Source organism: Petaurus breviceps, unplaced genomic scaffold, assembly GCF_028583685.1.
Source record: "Petaurus breviceps papuanus isolate PSGF00001 unplaced genomic scaffold, PetGlider_PUasm1.0 126, whole genome shotgun sequence".
NCBI lineage: Eukaryota > Metazoa > Chordata > Mammalia > Diprotodontia > Petauridae > Petaurus > Petaurus breviceps.
Genome location: NW_027185655.1, coordinates 20,291,790 through 20,309,876, shown reverse-complemented (window position 1 = coordinate 20,309,876; position 18,087 = coordinate 20,291,790). Strand labels below are relative to the sequence as shown.

The 18,087-nt window shown below is 40.1% G+C and overlaps 1 protein-coding gene across 1 annotated transcript in view; it reads left to right on the top strand.

The window, feature by feature from the left end:
* The window catches only part of DAPP1 (dual adaptor of phosphotyrosine and 3-phosphoinositides 1), a 50,343-nt gene that overhangs the window by 11,546 nt on the left and 20,710 nt on the right, over positions 1–18,087 (top strand). The window contains exons 2-3 of the mRNA XM_069094073.1: positions 12,021–12,143; positions 16,198–16,331. Of these exons, the coding sequence (XP_068950174.1) occupies positions 12,021–12,143; positions 16,198–16,331 (257 nt within the window). The remainder of the gene's footprint in view (positions 1–12,020; positions 12,144–16,197; positions 16,332–18,087) is intronic.

Here is an 18,087-nt window from a genome sequence, read left to right as displayed (position 1 = left end):
GAAGGATGGAAGGAAAGAAGGATGGAAGGAAGGAAGGAAGGAAGGAAGGAAGGAAGGAAGGAAGGAAGGAAGGAAGGAAGGAAGGAAGGAAGGAAGGAAGGAAGGATGGGATTCAGCATTTATTTCTGTTGATTTTCATACTCAGTCTTCTATCACCTCTCGGATCCTACACAGTTCTTTTTTTTTAGATCACCAACAATGGCTTAGCAATCATATCCAAAAACTCTTTTAGTACTCTTCATTCTAAGACTCACATCCTAAAGAACAAGGTGCTACGAATGATGGCTTATGCTTATAATCCCATGTACAGGGTCGAGGCTGAGGCTAGGGGTTGGTTAAGTTGCAATGAGTCCTACAGGCTAATAAAGTGTCTGCCTTTAGTTTGGCTTCAATACAGTGAGCCTTTAGGAGTGAGGGACTGCCACATTGATTAAGGAAGGGTGAATCAGGGCAGATCAAAGCTCCCAGGCCAATTAGAGTAGCATTCAACCATGAGTAGCCCCTGTACTTCCAGCCTGGATAAAATGGGAAAACCTACTCTTAAAAAAATGAATTAAACTAAAATAAAGTAGGAGAGATATTGTTGGATGACTAGCAGACTCAAAGAGCTTAAGAGCTGGAAGGGACGTCAGCAGCCATCTTTGTACAGGAGTCTGCAAACTACATGTTTTGGTTGGTTGGTTGGTTGTTGTTCTTATTCTCAAAGAGGACCAAAATGGCATTGCTATGTTGGAATCAAGGTACATTATGTCCAACCGTGACTGATCAGACCAGTACAAGCTCAGAATGCTCTATTACAGGTCGGGCACAAATAGTTCATATGAACATTTGGAGTGGACATGCCTCTAAATTTGTGCATCTCCTATTTCTTTTGAGTTACTGGAATTCTGCTTTGCTCATAGAGCACAGTACCTTCTTTGATGCAGTCACACACATGCTGCGTGGTCCTTTGCCAGTGTCTCCCATGTCATAAAATTGAGTTGGGTATGGATTAGACAAGAACACAATCAGATGGCTTCAGAACTGTTTGGAAGGCTTGTGTTGATCCTGTTTTCCCAAAGTTCTTCAGAGAGACCTTGAGAGTGTCCTTGTATTGCTTGTTCTGACCACCATGTAAGCACCTTCATTGTGCTAGTTCCCCTAAAGATGGTCTTTTAGGCAAACGGACATGAGGCATTCCAACAATGTGACTGACTTTAGATCATTGGAGCTCTGCTCTCTGTAGTAGAGTTTGAATGCTTGGCAGTTTAGCCATTTGAAATTTGAATTTAAAGGAAGGGGAACCCACTACCTCTCAAGACAACCCATTCCACTTTCGGAGAGTCCTAACTGTTAAGACGTTTTATTGCTGTTATGCCCAAATTTATCTCCTTGCAGGAACCACCTATTGATTCTAGTTCTGCCTTCTGAAGCTAAACAAATCTAACAAATCAAAACAAAGCAAATTTAGTGCTTCCTCCACATTAGTTTTTCAGGTACTTTAGGACATGTATCATGCTCCCCCTGAGTCTTTTCTTGACCAAGTTAAACATCTCCAGTCCTTTCAACAGACCTTCATATGACATGGTCTCACCAACCCTCCTCCGAACACTCCCTAGCTCATCAAGGTCCTTCTTAAATTGCAGAACTAAAAAGTGTGACCTCCCAATGAGGTCTGATGAGGTCATTTGAATTCATCTTTGATTATCTGCCCTGACCCTCAATCTTCTGTACATATCTTTTAAAAAATCTAAGTCACAGGGCAGCTAGGTGGTGCTGTGAATAGAGCACCGGCCCTGGAGTCAGGAGGACCTGAGTTCAAATCCGGCCTTAGACACAACACAAAAACTGCCATGTGACCTTGGGCAAGTCACTTAACCCCAAATTGCCCTCCAAAAAGCAAAAAAAAATCTAAGTTGTCTGATGAGTTCTCTGTACTACAACATTGGTCTCTACAAAGATTGGTTTTTCTTTCTCAGTGAAATTGTTTTCCTTTATGCCTTCAGAATTGTATTGTTGTGACTGCCATATCTTTTGATCTGGCTTCCCTTGAGGCTGGATTTGAACTTGGGTCTTCCTGACTCTCTATTGGCACTCTGCCCACTACGCCACCTAGATGCCTTAAGAAGGCAGAACTGGAGGAAGACAAAAATGTGCCACATATTTAAGAATAGTATCAGAAGTCCTTTAAGAATAGTATCAGAAGTGTTAATAGCTGAGACTGGTAAGGAAAGCTAAGCGAAACAAAAAATGGGATCTTGGAGGAGATATTTATGAAATGGGAGAAAGGAGTATCAAAAAGGGATAGCATCCTTGTTTGGGGTGGATGGGACAAAGATAACTGATAACACAGAGAAACCACACTTGTTTGATTCTTTTTCTACTTGAGTTTTCTCTGTCAGGAAGAATGATGTTTAAACTAAGGCATAATAAAAATGGCTATTAAGTGGCATGGATACAAGGTTAGTAAGGACACAGTGTGAGAACCCCACCTGCCCTTGGAGAATTCAAGTAACTTATAGCCTCAAATCCTGAAAGTATTGGAAAATGTGATGGTAGAATCACTAACAGTGAATCTTTTTTTTGTTTGTTTGTTTGCTTTTTTTGGAGGTCAGTTGGGGTTAAGTGACTTGCCCAAAGTCACACTGCTAGTTTTTGTGTTAAGTGTCTAAGTCCACATTTTAACTCAGGTCCTTCTGACTCCAGGGCCGGTGCTCTATTCACTGAACCACCTAGCCGCCCCTGACTAACAGTGAATCTTAAAGACTGTGGACAATGGAGGTGGTGCCACGAAATTGAAGAAGGGAAAATGTCATTCCAGTTTTCAAAAGAGAGAAGAGATAACATCTGGGCAACCAGTTCAGTTCTGGGAAATAGAGTTTAGAGAGGATATTGATAAATTGGAAAATATCCAGAGGAGGGCAACCATGATGTTCAAGAACTTTGAGACTGTGCCTTCAAGATGATTTGAAGAAAGAGAATCGTAATAGGGATATCTAGAAGTTCACAGAAAACCAAATCTAAGAGAAATCAGTGGCAAAATCCATGGCCTTAACTGTTTATACATAAATGCCCAATGTTTAGGCAATACTTAAAGTGAACTGGAAATCCTCGTGCAAGGAAACAGTTTTGACCTCATAGCTATATTAGAGATATAGTGAGATTAAAACCCATTACTGGAATATAGATTCTTATGGGTATGCCTTATTCAAAAGAAACAGGATAAACATAAGAGGTCAGAGTGGGATGGTATGTTGTATTAAGAAGTTATTCTCATGTGAAGAAATCCAGGAACTAGAAAGGGAAGTATGGTAGGTAGCATTTGGGTAAAGACCAACGGAAAGAGAAATGGAAGCAGTTTTGTCATTGTAGTGTATTACAGACCACCTGATTAAAAAAAAAAACAATAGATGAAAAATTTCAGTCTCAAATGATAAGCCTAGTATGGAGGAATGAATGGTGAGGAGTTTCAGTTTTCTGGATATCTGCAAGAATTCTCTGCCTCTATCTCTCTCTGTCTCTGATTCTCTCTCTGTTTCTGTCTCTGTCTCTTTCATCTGTCTGTCTCTGTCTCTGTTTCTCTATCTCTGTCTGTCTGTCTCTGGCAGAGCCACTAATAAACTTCTTGACTTGCATTAATAATAATTTGTGCCTTCAAAGGGTAGAGGAATCAGCAAAGGGAAACTGTGCTCTAAATTTGATTCTTACTAGCAAGGAGGAACTCATTGCTGGGGTGAGAAATGATGGGAACCTTGTAGGGGAAGTGACCACTCCCTCTAAGAGTTTGTAATAAAGGGACAGGAAATCCAGACAGTTTGACATGCACCCTAGATTTGGGGAAAGTTTTTTTTTAAGGTTTTAAAGTATAGTAGCTGCCAATGAACTAAAATTCTATAGGGCAATCAGCTTGGGATGGATGGAAGATTCTCAAAAGCTAAATTCTGAAAACACAGAGGAAAACAATACTGCCAAGAGGAAAAATAGGAGTCATCTGAGAAGACCAGTGTCAATGCATGGTGAATTCACCAGTCAGCTTGGATTTTTAAAAGGTAGGTACAGAAGATGAAAGCAAGAACAGAAGCTCCAAAAGGGTTGGCCCAGCCCTGTAATGATAATGTCTGGAGGGCATGTGCCAGGATGAGCTGAAAGAGGAATTGGGAGAGAGAGCTAGCAGTGTCAAGGAGTTAGAGCTTTTTGCTAGCTATGTTGGAAGAAAGATGAGACTGAATGATGGGCCTGAAGTAGATGGGAGGTGCGTGACCACAGAGTAAAGATACAGCTGCCTAATTGTTATTTTGCTTCTATTTTCTCTACCAAGGAGAATAACCTTGGCACTGGAAAGGACGGAATGACGACAATAAAACAAGGTGGGGGATTTAGAGCACTTCAAGCTTAACAGTGTATATGGCAGCATGCCCCTCCCCCCCTTCCCCCCCTGGAACTCCTAATGTAATCTTAGGCTGGAATAAGTGGGATTCAGGCCCTACCATCTCAGTCAATAGACCAGGGTAACTGGTATATTTGGTCTCTTCCTTTACTGAAACTCCAAGCTCAAAAAGAAGTTCCAATGTCCAGTAGTCCCAGAATTACAGAATTTTGTAGTTGAGTGGGATATGGAGTCATCCTTAAAAGAAGATATTTCTACCATCCAAGATGATAAAGAGACTATTCCATCTAAGGAATGCCTGAAGGAAATAAGGATGTCTTGCTTGGAGAAGATGCTAAGACTGGGGGTGAGAGGGGAAAGGAATGGGGGAGGGGAAAGGGAAAGGGGATATCTTTAAATATTTGGAGGGCTAACATGTGGACCAGGGACTAGACTTGGTTTGGGGGCTTGGGGAGGGACAGAAGGGAAAGGGCAAAGGTAATCACCATTTATCATGTGCCTACCATGTGCCAGGGCCTGAATGAAATGCTTTACAATTATTATCTCATTTGAAGAAGCAGGAATAATGGTTAGAAGCTGAAATATAGGCAAATATAGGCTTTGCATCATGAGAAACTTCCTAATTATTAAATGGAATGGAGTGCTCTGGGAGATAATGAGTTCCCCCTCATCAGAGGGCTTCAAACCGAGGCTAATGACCACTTGTCAGGCATATTGTACAAGGGACAACTTTTTAGTTATGGATTAGACTAGATGGTCATTAAGGTCCCTTCCAACCCTAAAAAAAAATCTGCAATTCTCTGATCCTAAGAACTGAGAGTGTTTACTCTAAAAAAGAAAAGACTCAGTGGGAATGTCTTCTAATATTTGAAAGACAATCATGTGGGAAAAGGGATTAGATTCTGTTTGGCTCTAAAGAGTAGAATTAGCAGCAATAGAAAGAGGAAAACTAAGGCTGAAGTCACAAAAACCTTCTTAATAACCAGAGCTATCAGATTGTCCTAGGACATAGTAGGTTACATTTCATTGGTCTTCAAGGCTGGATGACTATGTGTAAATGTAGCAACATTTCTTATTTGGAGGGGTATGGTTTAAACTAGATGGTTGCTGAGGTCCCTTCCAACTGGAAGAAGTGTGATTCTGGGATTAAAAGTAAGGAAAAACATTCTTCTATTACATCAGTCAGTAGAGGCAGTGTGCCTTCACATATGGAAAGCCAGGCTCTTAACCAAGTCCCACTTCTGACACCTACTGACTGTGTGATCCTGGGCAAGTCACTTAACCACTCAGTGCCCCAGGCAACACTCTAAGGGTACACATTGCTGAGAAGGTGCCTATATTAGGAGAAAGAGTTTCATCACTGAAGAATTTCCTAAGTGAACAAATCATAGGATCAGTCCCTATCTTATCTCAGGCAATAACTACTAAAGTTTTATCTCCTCCCTTAACTGGAATCCCAAGCTCAAAAGGAAATTCCAGAATTTCATAGTTGAGAAAGGAACTGGAATCATCCTTAAAAGAATTACTATTAAGAAGCTGATCCTTCTCTCTTTTGTCATGGTGGGGACAGTTCTTGAAGGCTGTCAGCAGAGCACAACTCAGATCCTACTAAATTGGAAATGTTTTGTATCTCCTCTTAAGTATAAACTGTATGACTATTTTCCAAGTCCGGCATTGACCAGCTCTGAGAGATTCCCTTCCAGGGCTACAGGGTGATAAATTTTTGGCCCCAGAAATTCTGAGAGGCAATCCACTAAATTAGAAAAGGAACATAACATACATCCACACCAGAGATAGAGTATTTCCTTGAAGATAAATTATTGTGGAGCACCTTGATTGGGAGACCCTGCAGTTTGGATTGCATCCTGTAGGGAAGAGGCAATGACTGAAAGTTTTCCATCATTATCAATGAACATTTATTGAGATCACCATGTGTAAAAATAGTGTTCCAAATCTTACAGTGTTCCAATTCTAGTCTGGTTAGGTAGACTGTATACATAAAATATCAGTATGTAATAGGGTAAGAGCTTATCATTAAAAAAAAATGAGGGTCTAGGTAGAAACTTGGGCTTCAGAAGGGCAGATATTTAGGGGTTAGGTTTTTCCTATAAAGATTAGCTATTAGCATTTTTTTAAAATAAGAGGATTTCTATAATGTTTTATCTTTATTATTAAATGGAAGGCAACATCACCTAGCAGATAAACACCAAGCCTCTGAGTCAGAAACACTGGGGATCCAGTTCCATTTCTGAATGGAACTCTGTGTGACCCTGGGCAAGTTGTATAATCTCACAGTGTCCACCAGGCAACTCTCTAAGACTGCATGGGCTACAAAAAATGGCAGGGTGGTCACTTCAGTAGCGCATCAACTAAAATTGGAAAAATGCAGAGCATGGCCACTGAACAAGTGTAGCAAGAAAACTCATATATTTTATATATATACATATATGTGTGTATGTATATATGTAATATATGTGTGTATGTATATACACATCCATATAGAGATAGAAATATTTTATATAATGTATATATAGGGTATATATCTACATCCATATAGAGATAGAAATACTACATAATATAAAGATTTTGTATATAATGTATATATGATATATAGGTATATATACATCCATATAGAGACAGATATAAATAATATGTGAATTAAAAAATCTATAATGTATAGATTTCTTAAAGGCCAGCTAGGTAGCAGCAGATAGAGTGCCAAGCTTGAAGTAAGGGAGATTCATCTTCCTGAGTTCAAATCTGACCTCAGACACTTATTAGCTGTGTGACTCTGGGCAAGTCATTTAACCCTATTTGCCTCAGTTTCCTCCTCTGCAAAAATGAGCTGAAGAAGAAAACGCCAAACCACTCCAGTTTCTCTGCCAAGAAAACCCCAAATGGGATCATAGAGTTGGACACAACTGAGACGATTCAACAACAGCAGCAAATTTTCAAATAGCAAAGCAGCTGATAGAGGAAGTTCACCACAGGGGGGGGGGGTGTCCCCTATACCAATGGCACCACAGGTCCAGTCCCTGGAGTTAGGTTGGTTGTTGTACCTTGTTCTCGAAGAGGACGAACATGACATCACTATGTTGGAGTGAGGGTACAGCGTTAGCCTGTGGCTCATCAGACCAATAGGAGCTCAGAAGGCTCTCCCACAGGTCAGGCACAAAGAGTCCATATGAACATTGGCAGAGGAGATGTCTCTAAATTTAGGCGTCTCATGTTTCTTTTGAGCCTCTACAAATCTGCATTCAATGCTCCTTGGTCAGTGTCTCCCATGTCTCACAGTCATTCCAAAGTTCTTCAGAGACTTAAGAACATTATTCTCCTGACCACCATGTGAGCACCTGCCTTGTATGAACTCCTTATAAAACAGTCTTTAGGCAAATATACATTTGGCATTCAAATGATGTGGCCAGCGCTGAACTGTAGAATATCTGTGGACTATAGATCTTGTACCAAGTCGCATTTTACCTTCTGTCTAACTTGAGAACCTTGGGTTTTTTGCTTTTGTTTTCTATTATTATTAGTAATGTGGGTAAATCCTGCTACAACAAAATCAGGGGAATGTCTATTTTTTTTGTTGGATTGGAATTTTGCGGAATCAATTATTGCTATAAAAAGTGAGGTACAAGTAACTGGCTTGGACCTTTGTCATGCTGAGATTTTTGTCTTAAAAGTGTCTACAGATAAAAAAGAAATACATAAAAGTGTTGTTGAGGATTCAAATAGAATTTTCACCTTAGAAAAGCCTGAAGGAGCTGACAGATCCATTGCCCACTTCTCCCATGAGCCTTTGAGTGCTTTTAGGGCATATGCCCATGAACTCATCTCAGGATCTGGTCCGAGATTAGGATTGAGCTGAGTTAATGAAAGACTGAGGCTGATAAACAGGTATGTTTTCTTTCAAAGATACTTCCTTTTTTTTTTAAGTTACAGCTTTAAACCAACATGAAAAATACAGAGTGATGACATCTTTGCCTGAAAGAGGAAATGTACTCAAGAAATAGACACCAGGAAACACGGTTTTAGAAAACAGATAACTTTGAAACCTATGAAGGAACTTCCTTCCACTAAGGTTCAAATATTTTCTTTTTAAAAGCCATCTAGGTTAAACATGACTCCTGTGAGGAAGGCTACTATTTCTGTACAATGGCCTACAGAGTGGATCATGAATAAAACCTCATAGGGAAGAGAAAATCCATTTTCTTTGTGGATTAGAAATTATGACAAAATTTCATTCACATGAATGGATGGGTTTGACCCCAGGTCTCCTCCATTCTTGAGATATAATTTAGACACTAGGGATGTTACTAATAATATAAGCAGTCTAAACCCAGAATTTCTCCTCTTATCATGCCCAAGTTTCTACTTCTACCTGTTTAATTGATAATTAAGCTTAAGGGCAATAGTGATTCTTCCACAAAATGATTTTCCTCTTGCTGAAGCTAGAGGCTAGGGGAGAAACAGAGATTAGGAAGACAGGAGGAACAAAGAGGAAAAGGGAGACCATGCTTGATGTTAGTGGGGTTGGTTTAATCTTGTTTTGGTTCTCATAACTGCAATATAACTCTGGTGATCAATTCTCTTCCCTCTCTCACCCTTACCCAGTATTTTCTTTGAATTATATAAAATCTCAGAAAAGACCTTCCAGGTCAACTAGCCCATTCCCTACCTGAATGAATCTCTGATACATCTTATGTTTGACTAATGTGGGTAAGATTAATTAGGGAGTTGGGATAGGTTAAAAGCCTCAATGACTGGAAGGATGGTGTCACACTCAACAGAACAGAGCATCTAGAAAGAAGGGTGGGTTTGGAGAAAAGATAGTGAGTTCCATCATGGAGGACTTGAGTTTGAGATATGTGTGGGACATCTGTGTGGTGATATACAAAAGGAAGTTGGTGATAAAGACCCAGAACTCTTCAGACCCAATGAGGCTGTTTATGTAGATTTAGGAGTCGTCTGCAGAGAGATGATAATTGGAACCCAAGGAAGCTAATGAGGTAACTGGGAGAGAAGGGATCTTTAAAGGAAAAAAGGCAGTCCACAACCAAGCCCTGGGACACACCCAGTAGGGAGGAGGACACAGATGTTGATCCAGAAAAGGTGACTTACGGAAGACCAGTCAGACCAGCAGGATAGACATGGAATGTGGGTGAAATCCTGTTGGTTCAGAATCCAGAGTATCTGAGGATCTGTGCTGTTCTTTCCCCCATGGTTAGACCAACTAGGAAAAGCAGGTAGTTGAATACTAGTACAAAGAGTATCCCTTTCCCTTATGCTCAGGAATAAATATGGACTCCAGCTTCCCTAAATGATAATGAATTTGAAGGATTTATAAAAATCATATCCTGTCCATTTCTTAAGTATTTTCTAAAGATATCAGAGTAATGGGTCTTCACTGGGAGTTACTGGCTACTATGCCTTATAACAAGATCGCTGCTACTCCATTAGGGATCACATATGTATGCAGAAAATTCTAATAGCCCAGGCCTCCACTTGCTAAGTATATAAGGGGGAAGTGGGGGTAGAGGGGTAAAGAATTTGAGCAAAAAAATCCAAGGGGAGGAGAAAACCTCTTTCCCTTTAGTGAATTCAGGTGGCCTGACCCAGATGAACCTGACCTCAGGTTCTAAAAGAGCTGGCAGAAGTAATTACTGAGCCACTGTCAGAAATATTTGAAAGATCATACTGTGGGAGATGTTGGGTGTAGTTTGGTTATTTGTTTTTTTAATGTTGATCAAGCAGAGAAGTTTTATTTGGAAGAAGTTCTTAAAGTTTAGCCTTTTATGAAGGCTATGAAATCATTTGCGTAATTGATGTAAGGTAAAAATAATGCAGATCTTTCTCTTGCCCCTCTCACCATTAAAATGTAAGCTTCTTACAACTGGCCCATTGTAAATATTTAATAAAGTGTTTATTGAATGGAATTGAAAAGGGAATATTGAAATATCGTGGACAGGGTGTAAGATACCACAGATTGGAGAAAGGCAAATATCTCGATTTTTTTTCTCCTTTTCAAAATGAAGATTTTCATTTTATTTTCAAAGAAGGTCTTCACTTCTCCTCTTTTTCTTCCCATGACCCAATTTTAAAAAGAAAAGAAAGGGGAGGGGAGGGAAGTATTCAAACTCAAAGGCCAGTGAGCTAGACTCCAATTTTTTGGGAACTTCTAGAACAAATGTTCTAGACGTGTCGTCCAAGGTCCAAGTAGGGAAGTGAGATTTCGAAGAGCTACTATGATTTCATCAAGTACAGGTCTTTTCCATACTAACATCCTTTCCTTTTTCTGACAGAATTACCAAACTAGTACTGGAGGGGGAATGCTGTGGGTATTGTTTATCTGTTTATCCAGATTTTAGCAAAGCTGTTGAAAAAAAATCTCCTAGTGGAAAAGGTGGAGAAACATTCAGAACTGATTGGATTAGCAGGCTCAGAGTCTGGTGCAATGTCTACATGCCAAGTCATCAGTGGAGTACCTCAGGGATCTGTTCGTGTTTGTCCTTCTGCTGTTTAACATTTTTATTAATGATTTGGATGAAGGCAGAGGTGGTATGATCTTCAAGTTCTCAGATGACAACAACCTGGAAAGGATAGCACGAATTCTGGAAGATGGCATCAGGATCCAAATGGTTCTTAACAGACCATTTGAGTATTTGCGTTAGATCTAAGAAAATGAAATTCATGGGGTGGCTAGGTGGTGCAGTGAATAGAGCACTGGCCCTGGAGTCAGGAGGACCTGAGTTCAAATGCAGTCTCAGACACTTAACACAAAAAACTGGCCATGTGACCTTGGGCAAGTCATGTAGCCCCAATTTCCCTCCAAATAGCAAAAGAAGAAGAAGAAGAAAAATTCAGTAGGGATGAATCACTCAACCAATAAACATTGTCTCTGTTTCCTTCCCTTTACATTTTGTGATTTCATCAAGTGGTTTGGGGTAACTCAGTTGGGGTCACGTTCCAAGATTGTCCTAGACCCAGGTCTCCCCTAATACTCACATAGGGAAAGCCCAAAGCTAAGAAGTCTAAGAAACGAAGAGTTCATGTTGTTTAGCCCTCTCCTCCCCCACCCAAATAAAGCCAAGACTCTTTCAAGGGGTCTTTGTGTAAGGTATATAGCACAACCTCCAACCGATGCCTTGTCCATGGAATCTACCATGGCCGATCATTAGATAAGAGACCCAGGAACTCTGGACCTGGGTCTCAGCTCCTCACAGCATAGTACATGGACTTAAGACACCCTAAAGCTGGCTTATTCCATTCAATGTCCTGTCCCTGTCAGGGATGTCCACCTGCTTCTGAAGTATCTGGCTCATGGTTCACTCATGGAGCATGGAACCCTGGGAAGTCTGTTGCCATCCCACACTGGCATCTCTGACCTTAAATACTTTGGTTCCTATTTCCTGTGGCTGGAAGACAAGACGTATGTCACAGTCTTCCTGCAGTGTTGGTTCTTCTTTAGTTCTTGACTCAGTGAGTGGTTTCTACCCTCCCCTTATAGCAATTTAACACATTTGTTCTCCAAACACCCCATACTGGAGGGGAAATTATTGAACTCACGTGTGGTCACAAACTCGGCAAACAAGAGATTGCTACATCTTCCTTGAATGTAATCTTGATGGGGGTTTTTTTTTTTCCCATTTAGATGGTATCATGGCAATCTCACCCGCCATGCAGCAGAAGCACTTCTTCTCTCAAATGGGAGTGATGGAAGTTACCTCTTAAGGAACAGTAATGAAAAGACCGGTCTGTACTCTCTTTCAGTGAGGTATGTTATCCAGTCAAGAAATGAGAACAATACAACAGCACTTGGCAAATATCTTGATGTAACTCAAGCTCTGGGCTTATTCTCCCAGCCCTCTATCACAGACCCAACCAGAGCTCAGCTATTATTTTTTCCCTCAGGATTCTAGGGTGGAGGATAATTTTCTAATAGTAAAGACTCATGAGCCCCCATCAATGTGTGTCCCTTATTGATTATCCTTTTATATAAATTAATTACCCAGATTTAAATAGCTTTTAGGGAAAAAAAAGATATTTACTAAGGTAATATAATAAGAATGTTTGGTAAAAAATCCCCTCCAAACCTGAGACTCACTCATAACAACCATATGCAGAGTCCAGGAAAAAGTGGGCTCAAGTTTAGGAAACATGAAGTAAAAAGAGTAAGTCTTTGCTTATAGAAGTCCTTCCATTAGAAGTCCTTTTCTGCCCTTCATAACCTGACCCCTCCATGAAGTTCTCTTAGGTATGGTGTATCTTTCTATTGAACACTTTGAAGAGTCCTGAAGCTGCCTTTCCTTAGTGTATCTAGCTGATTCTCAGTTCCGATGTATACAGTCCCATCAGCTCTTCCCCAGGTGCTGGGGAACACTGATGAGGGGGCAGCTAGTGAATAGAGCACAGGCCCTGGAGTCAGGAGGACCTGAGTTCAAATGCAGTCTCAGACACTTAACACAAAAAACTAGCCATGTAACCTTGGGCAAGTCACTTAACCCCAACTGCCCTCCAAAAAGCAAAAAAAAAAAAAAAAAAAAGAACACTGATGAGAATTCCAAGTCCTCTGACTTTTTGAAGTGCAGGAATCTTCTGGGATAGTCTTTCTCTCCTGAGAATTTGGCTAGAACTATTCTCTCTTTCACTGGAAAACTAGGCTTCTTTATATAAGAACCATAGGGTATGACTGAGACTTTTCAGCCCATCCCAACACACCTTTTTTGTAGTGTTATTTCCTTAAGACCTCAGCTTGGAAAGGCCCCATCCTGTTGTCCTGATCCATATTTGGCCACTGGACCCAGATGAAGCCTGAGGAGAAAGTGAGGCTGATGACTTTGCACAGCCCTCCCTCACTTAAATCCAATTCACTTGCATGTCAGGGCATCACCTCCCTGATGTCATGGTCCTCTTTGAGAATGAAGGACAAAAAGCAAGCAGCAGCAGCAATCCTTTCCTCTAATGGCTTTCACTCCTTCCAAATTGACCAAAGACTTCTCAAACATAATCTAATTCCCTTGATTGATTTATTCACTAAGAATTTTCTTATCTGGTTAATGTAGTTACTTTAAATGGGATGGAATAATTGATTCTTTTGACTCCCTCCCCCACCTTACACTTAGATATCCTTTATCCCCACATTTATACCACTGGATAACAAATCTGCATTGCTATTTTTGGACAGTCTGGTCAAAGAGCTCCCAAACCTGTTTGGTAAAATAGTCAAACGATCCTTGCTCACTCACAATTAGAATTATTGTAATGTAATACCAAGTAAAGGCAACTTCCCAGGTTCAAAATACCAGCATAGGTGCTCTCTATTTTATTCAGTAACAAACCCAGAACAGAGAAGATCAAAACATGACATCATTCAAAATACAGCATTTACTAAGTGTGATTAAATAATCTCCAAGTACTACCCCACCCCAGGACCTTCCAATCATTCAATCAATTACAAAGTCTCCGTTCTAAATACTTCTCCACCCCTAGGCTATACCTTAATTAAGTCCACCACAAAGCCCCTCTTCTCAAATGGAGATTAGTTTCCAAACATAAGGTCAAAAGTTCCCCACCCCTGGATCACAATTGAATCTACCCCAGAGTTACATCAAGTTTAAACACAGCACTTAATACCCAAATGGAGGTCTTTTCTTCATCTTGACACGAGGCAAGTTCTCAGCAATCTTAGTTCCTGGGGAGACAAGGCTTAGCAAAGCCACAAGGTACATTGCCAGTCCCTTCATGAATTTATCCTCTGTCTGTAGAACAGTCCTAGAACCCCTGAACACATTAGCAAAGCCCTCTCCCAGGATTTCTGTAAACATACAACAAGAAAATCCTTCTTCAGGGCTTCTGAACCAACAGAAAGGCTCCCAGACCCCTGCAACAACAGCACTGTCCCTCACCAGTGGACAGTATTCACTCTGTCTGCAGGACAGTCTCCAGACCCCTGCAACAACAGTACTGTCCCTCACCAGTGGACAGTATTCACTCTCTGTCTGCAGGACAGTCACAGGCCTTCTTAGCGAACAGCCAGGTTCCAGGACTTCTTCAACAAAAGGACAGTCTTTCACCAGTGGACAAATCTGGCAAAATAACATCAAAACAGACAGACAAAGTACCAACAAAACAGCCATGTCTCCTCAGTCCTTGGCAGCTCAGGGGGCAGGTCTCAAAAGTCCAGGGCAATTCAAAGCGGCCACCAGCAATTCTCTTAGTCTCTCTCTCTCCATGAGGTGCTGCTTCCAAAAAGATCTTCCGCCTCTCTCTTGTGTCTCTCCAAATCTACCTCACCAGCTCCTCCCACTTCAGGACTTTCTTTTCACATCAACAAGCCCATCCCACAGGTGGGATTAACAAACTCTGGGTTTTAATACAATCAATTTGAAAACCAAGCCAATACAGGGGAATCTTTAATTGCCATTACTATCACAATTATATAACTGACAAAGGCTAAATTTTTTAAGGATTATGTCTGTCTAATACTTTTCAGGCATTTAAGCGCTGTAGAATTATTTCCACTCAAAGATTTATTTATTAGAATCGCAATGAGATATGAAGATGCATATTTAATCTGAATGATAGTACATGATGATAGTCCCCAAATGTTGTCAGCATTTTCTTTATTCTAGATAAAGCATGAACATCCTAACCAAATATGGTGGGAGCTGTATTAGGGTGGAAGTGTTTTTGTCTTTGATAATGAGACCTAAAAGAATTATCTTCCTCTTGAAGGCAGTGTGAAAGCAGTCTCTAGAGGCAGGGGATCAGGATTCAAATATGCCTGTCACCTCCTTGATGACTTTGGGGGAATCAATTACCCAGTTATCCTTGGCTTCAGTTTCTTCACCTGTAAAAGCAGGACTTTATGCCTTTAATGCATAATCCTATTCAGTTCCCTGAGGGTCAAGGAGTGAGAAGTTGCTACATCATTTATCTTACCTCTGTAGAGTTCAAAGAGGAGACTGTTGGGAATCCAGTTTTAAAATCTTTAGAGCCACAACTAGAAAGAAGTTGATGTAGGAACAAACTTAAACATTGTCAACATTTTTTTTAAAATGATAATTTTACTGACTTTAAGGTTTCCAAAGAACTTTCCTCATAATAACTCTTTAAGAAAGACATTTCATTCTTATTTCATAGGTAAAGAAACTGAGAGGTGTGCCCAAGCACACATAACCTGAAAATGTTGGAGCTAGGACCTTGATTCCATCTAAGTCCAATGCCCTTTGTATCAAATCACTCTCCCTCTTGCAATCAATCAATCAATAACATTTATGAAGCAACTATTATATGCCAGACACTATGCTAAGTGCTCAGGATACAAAAAAAGGCAAAAGGCAATTCTTGACCTCAAGGAGCTTACAATCTGATTGAATACACAGGTCACCATTAATGTTCTCAATGCATAAACACTGTAAGATGTCAATGGAGACAGCCACTCATATAGGAAACTTATCATATAGGGTGTGTGTTTTCTAGGTGTGCCCTATTCCTTTTCTGCCTTACCCTATACCTTTTTTAGAACTAAATACGTAAGGGCACTTCAGAGAAGTTAGACAATGAACACACAAGGGAGACTGCTTCTCTTGATTCCATTCAAGAGGGGAATCAGGTTTTGCATGTACACTGCAAAGTAGAATTTGTTTGATCCTCTGGAGAATGGGTCTTGCCCCGAGAAAATTCAACCACTGCATCGAATGTCTTAGTTTTGGACAGTAATGAATGGCTGGAATGTTATCAGGATTGTGTAGTTCTTTACAAAAATGATGAATTTCACACAAATAACAAGTAGACATGTATAGATAATAAATGTTTTTCCCTTTCAGAGCCAAAGATTCTGTCAAACATTTTCACGTAGAATACACAGGTTATTCGTTCAAGTTTGGCTTCAATGAGTTCTCAAGTTTGAAGGAGTTTGTCAATCACTTCGCAAACCAGCCTTTGATTGGGAGCGAAACAGGTAAGTTGTGTGTAAATGGGAGCCTTGTAAGAGGTTGTTTGAGAGATGGAGAAAGAAGAAGGAACATAGGATCCAAAAAGTCCACAACTATAATGATTTGTCACCTACACTGGTCTTTGGATATGTGAAATTTGAATTCATCCTCTTTAAAGTCAATCTGCTTTCTTGTTACTTTATTGTTACTAGCTTTGAATCAGAAAAACTTGGTTTCAAATCTGACACCTACTGTATGACCCTGGCCAAGTCACTTAGCCTCTGTTTGCCTTAGTTTCCAGAGCCATAAAATGGGAATAATAATAATAAAACCTAGAATCTACTTCCTGGGGTTATTGTGAAGATCAAATGAGATAATATTTGTAGGCAAAAAAAGTGCTTGACACAATGCCTGGACCATAGTAGGATCTATTTAAATACTTATTTCCTTTCCATCCTCCCTTCAGTTAACTCCAAGACTAAGCTGAAGACTAAGTTCAGGTCTGCACTAGTGAAATGATTTCTCATGGGGAGTTCCTTGTACCAACCCCCCCCCCCAATAGAGTTAAAAGAAAAGAAGTCAAGCTTAGAATTTTAGAACAGAAAGAGATATTGTTTTCAAAAGCTTTTTTCTTTAGATAGGATTAAGTGAGAAAAGGATACCAGGCATTGGGGAATACTCCCTCCAGAAATATAGATAGGCAGCTTTCTAGTACAGAAACTTAAAGTCTCTGGTAGTTGTCTGGAAGGTTAAGTGACTGACCAATCTGATCACACAGCTTACAAGTGTCAGAAATGGGACTGGAACTTAAATACTTATTAGCTGTGTGACCCTGGGCAAGTCGCTGAACCCTGCTTGCCTCAGTTTCCTCATCTGTAAATTGAGCTGGAGAAGGAAATGGCAAATCACTTCAGTATCTTTTTCAAGAAAACCTCAGATGGGGTCACAAAGAGTTGGGCGTGACTGAAAAACAACTGAACAATGAAACAACAAAAATCTTAAGATAAAGCCAACCTGAGATACCTAAGGTATCTCTTACACACACTCAACAAATATTTGTGGATGTGATGAATTAAAAGCTCAAAAATACCTCTTGTTAGTGAAGGTGCATTCATTTTTTTTTTTAATCAATAAGGGAATATCAACATGAAACAGAAAAAAGTGACAAGACAGATTTGGGGTCTCTGCACAATTCTCTATCTTCACTGACAATTGAAACAAGTAAGAGCTGTTAAATTGTTGAGGAGCTGCCCGCTAAAATCCATTTAATAATTTGCTGTAGTCCTGAGATACATTGTTATTCAGATCCTTCAGGGTTACTCTTCAGCCATGAGAATGAGAGAAGGAAATGTAATAAGTTGTCCCTCAAAGCAAAAGAGCTACAATTGCAATCCAAAACACATTCTATAAATCTGAGCCCAATCTTATTTGCAACTAATGGACCTTTAATAAAATATGGCCATTAATGCAAAGTATGGAAGAGAAGGAGAGAAACTGGAGATGCACCCCCACCAAATCCACAGGGGAACAGTGAAGAGATAATAAGTTCTTTAGTCTCTTAAAAAGACTAGGAGCTATGGGGAAATAAGATAAAAGCAATAGAAAGGAGGACTTAGAAGAGGGATAGTAGAAGATAAGCCTCTTTCTAAGAGGAGAGAAAAAAGATCACCACTAAATAACATTTCCATGAGTGGGAGAAGAAGGAAGGAAGGAAAGAAGGAAGGAAGGAAAGAAGGAAGGAAGGAAGGAAGGAAGGAAGGAAGGAAGGAAGGAAGGAAGGAA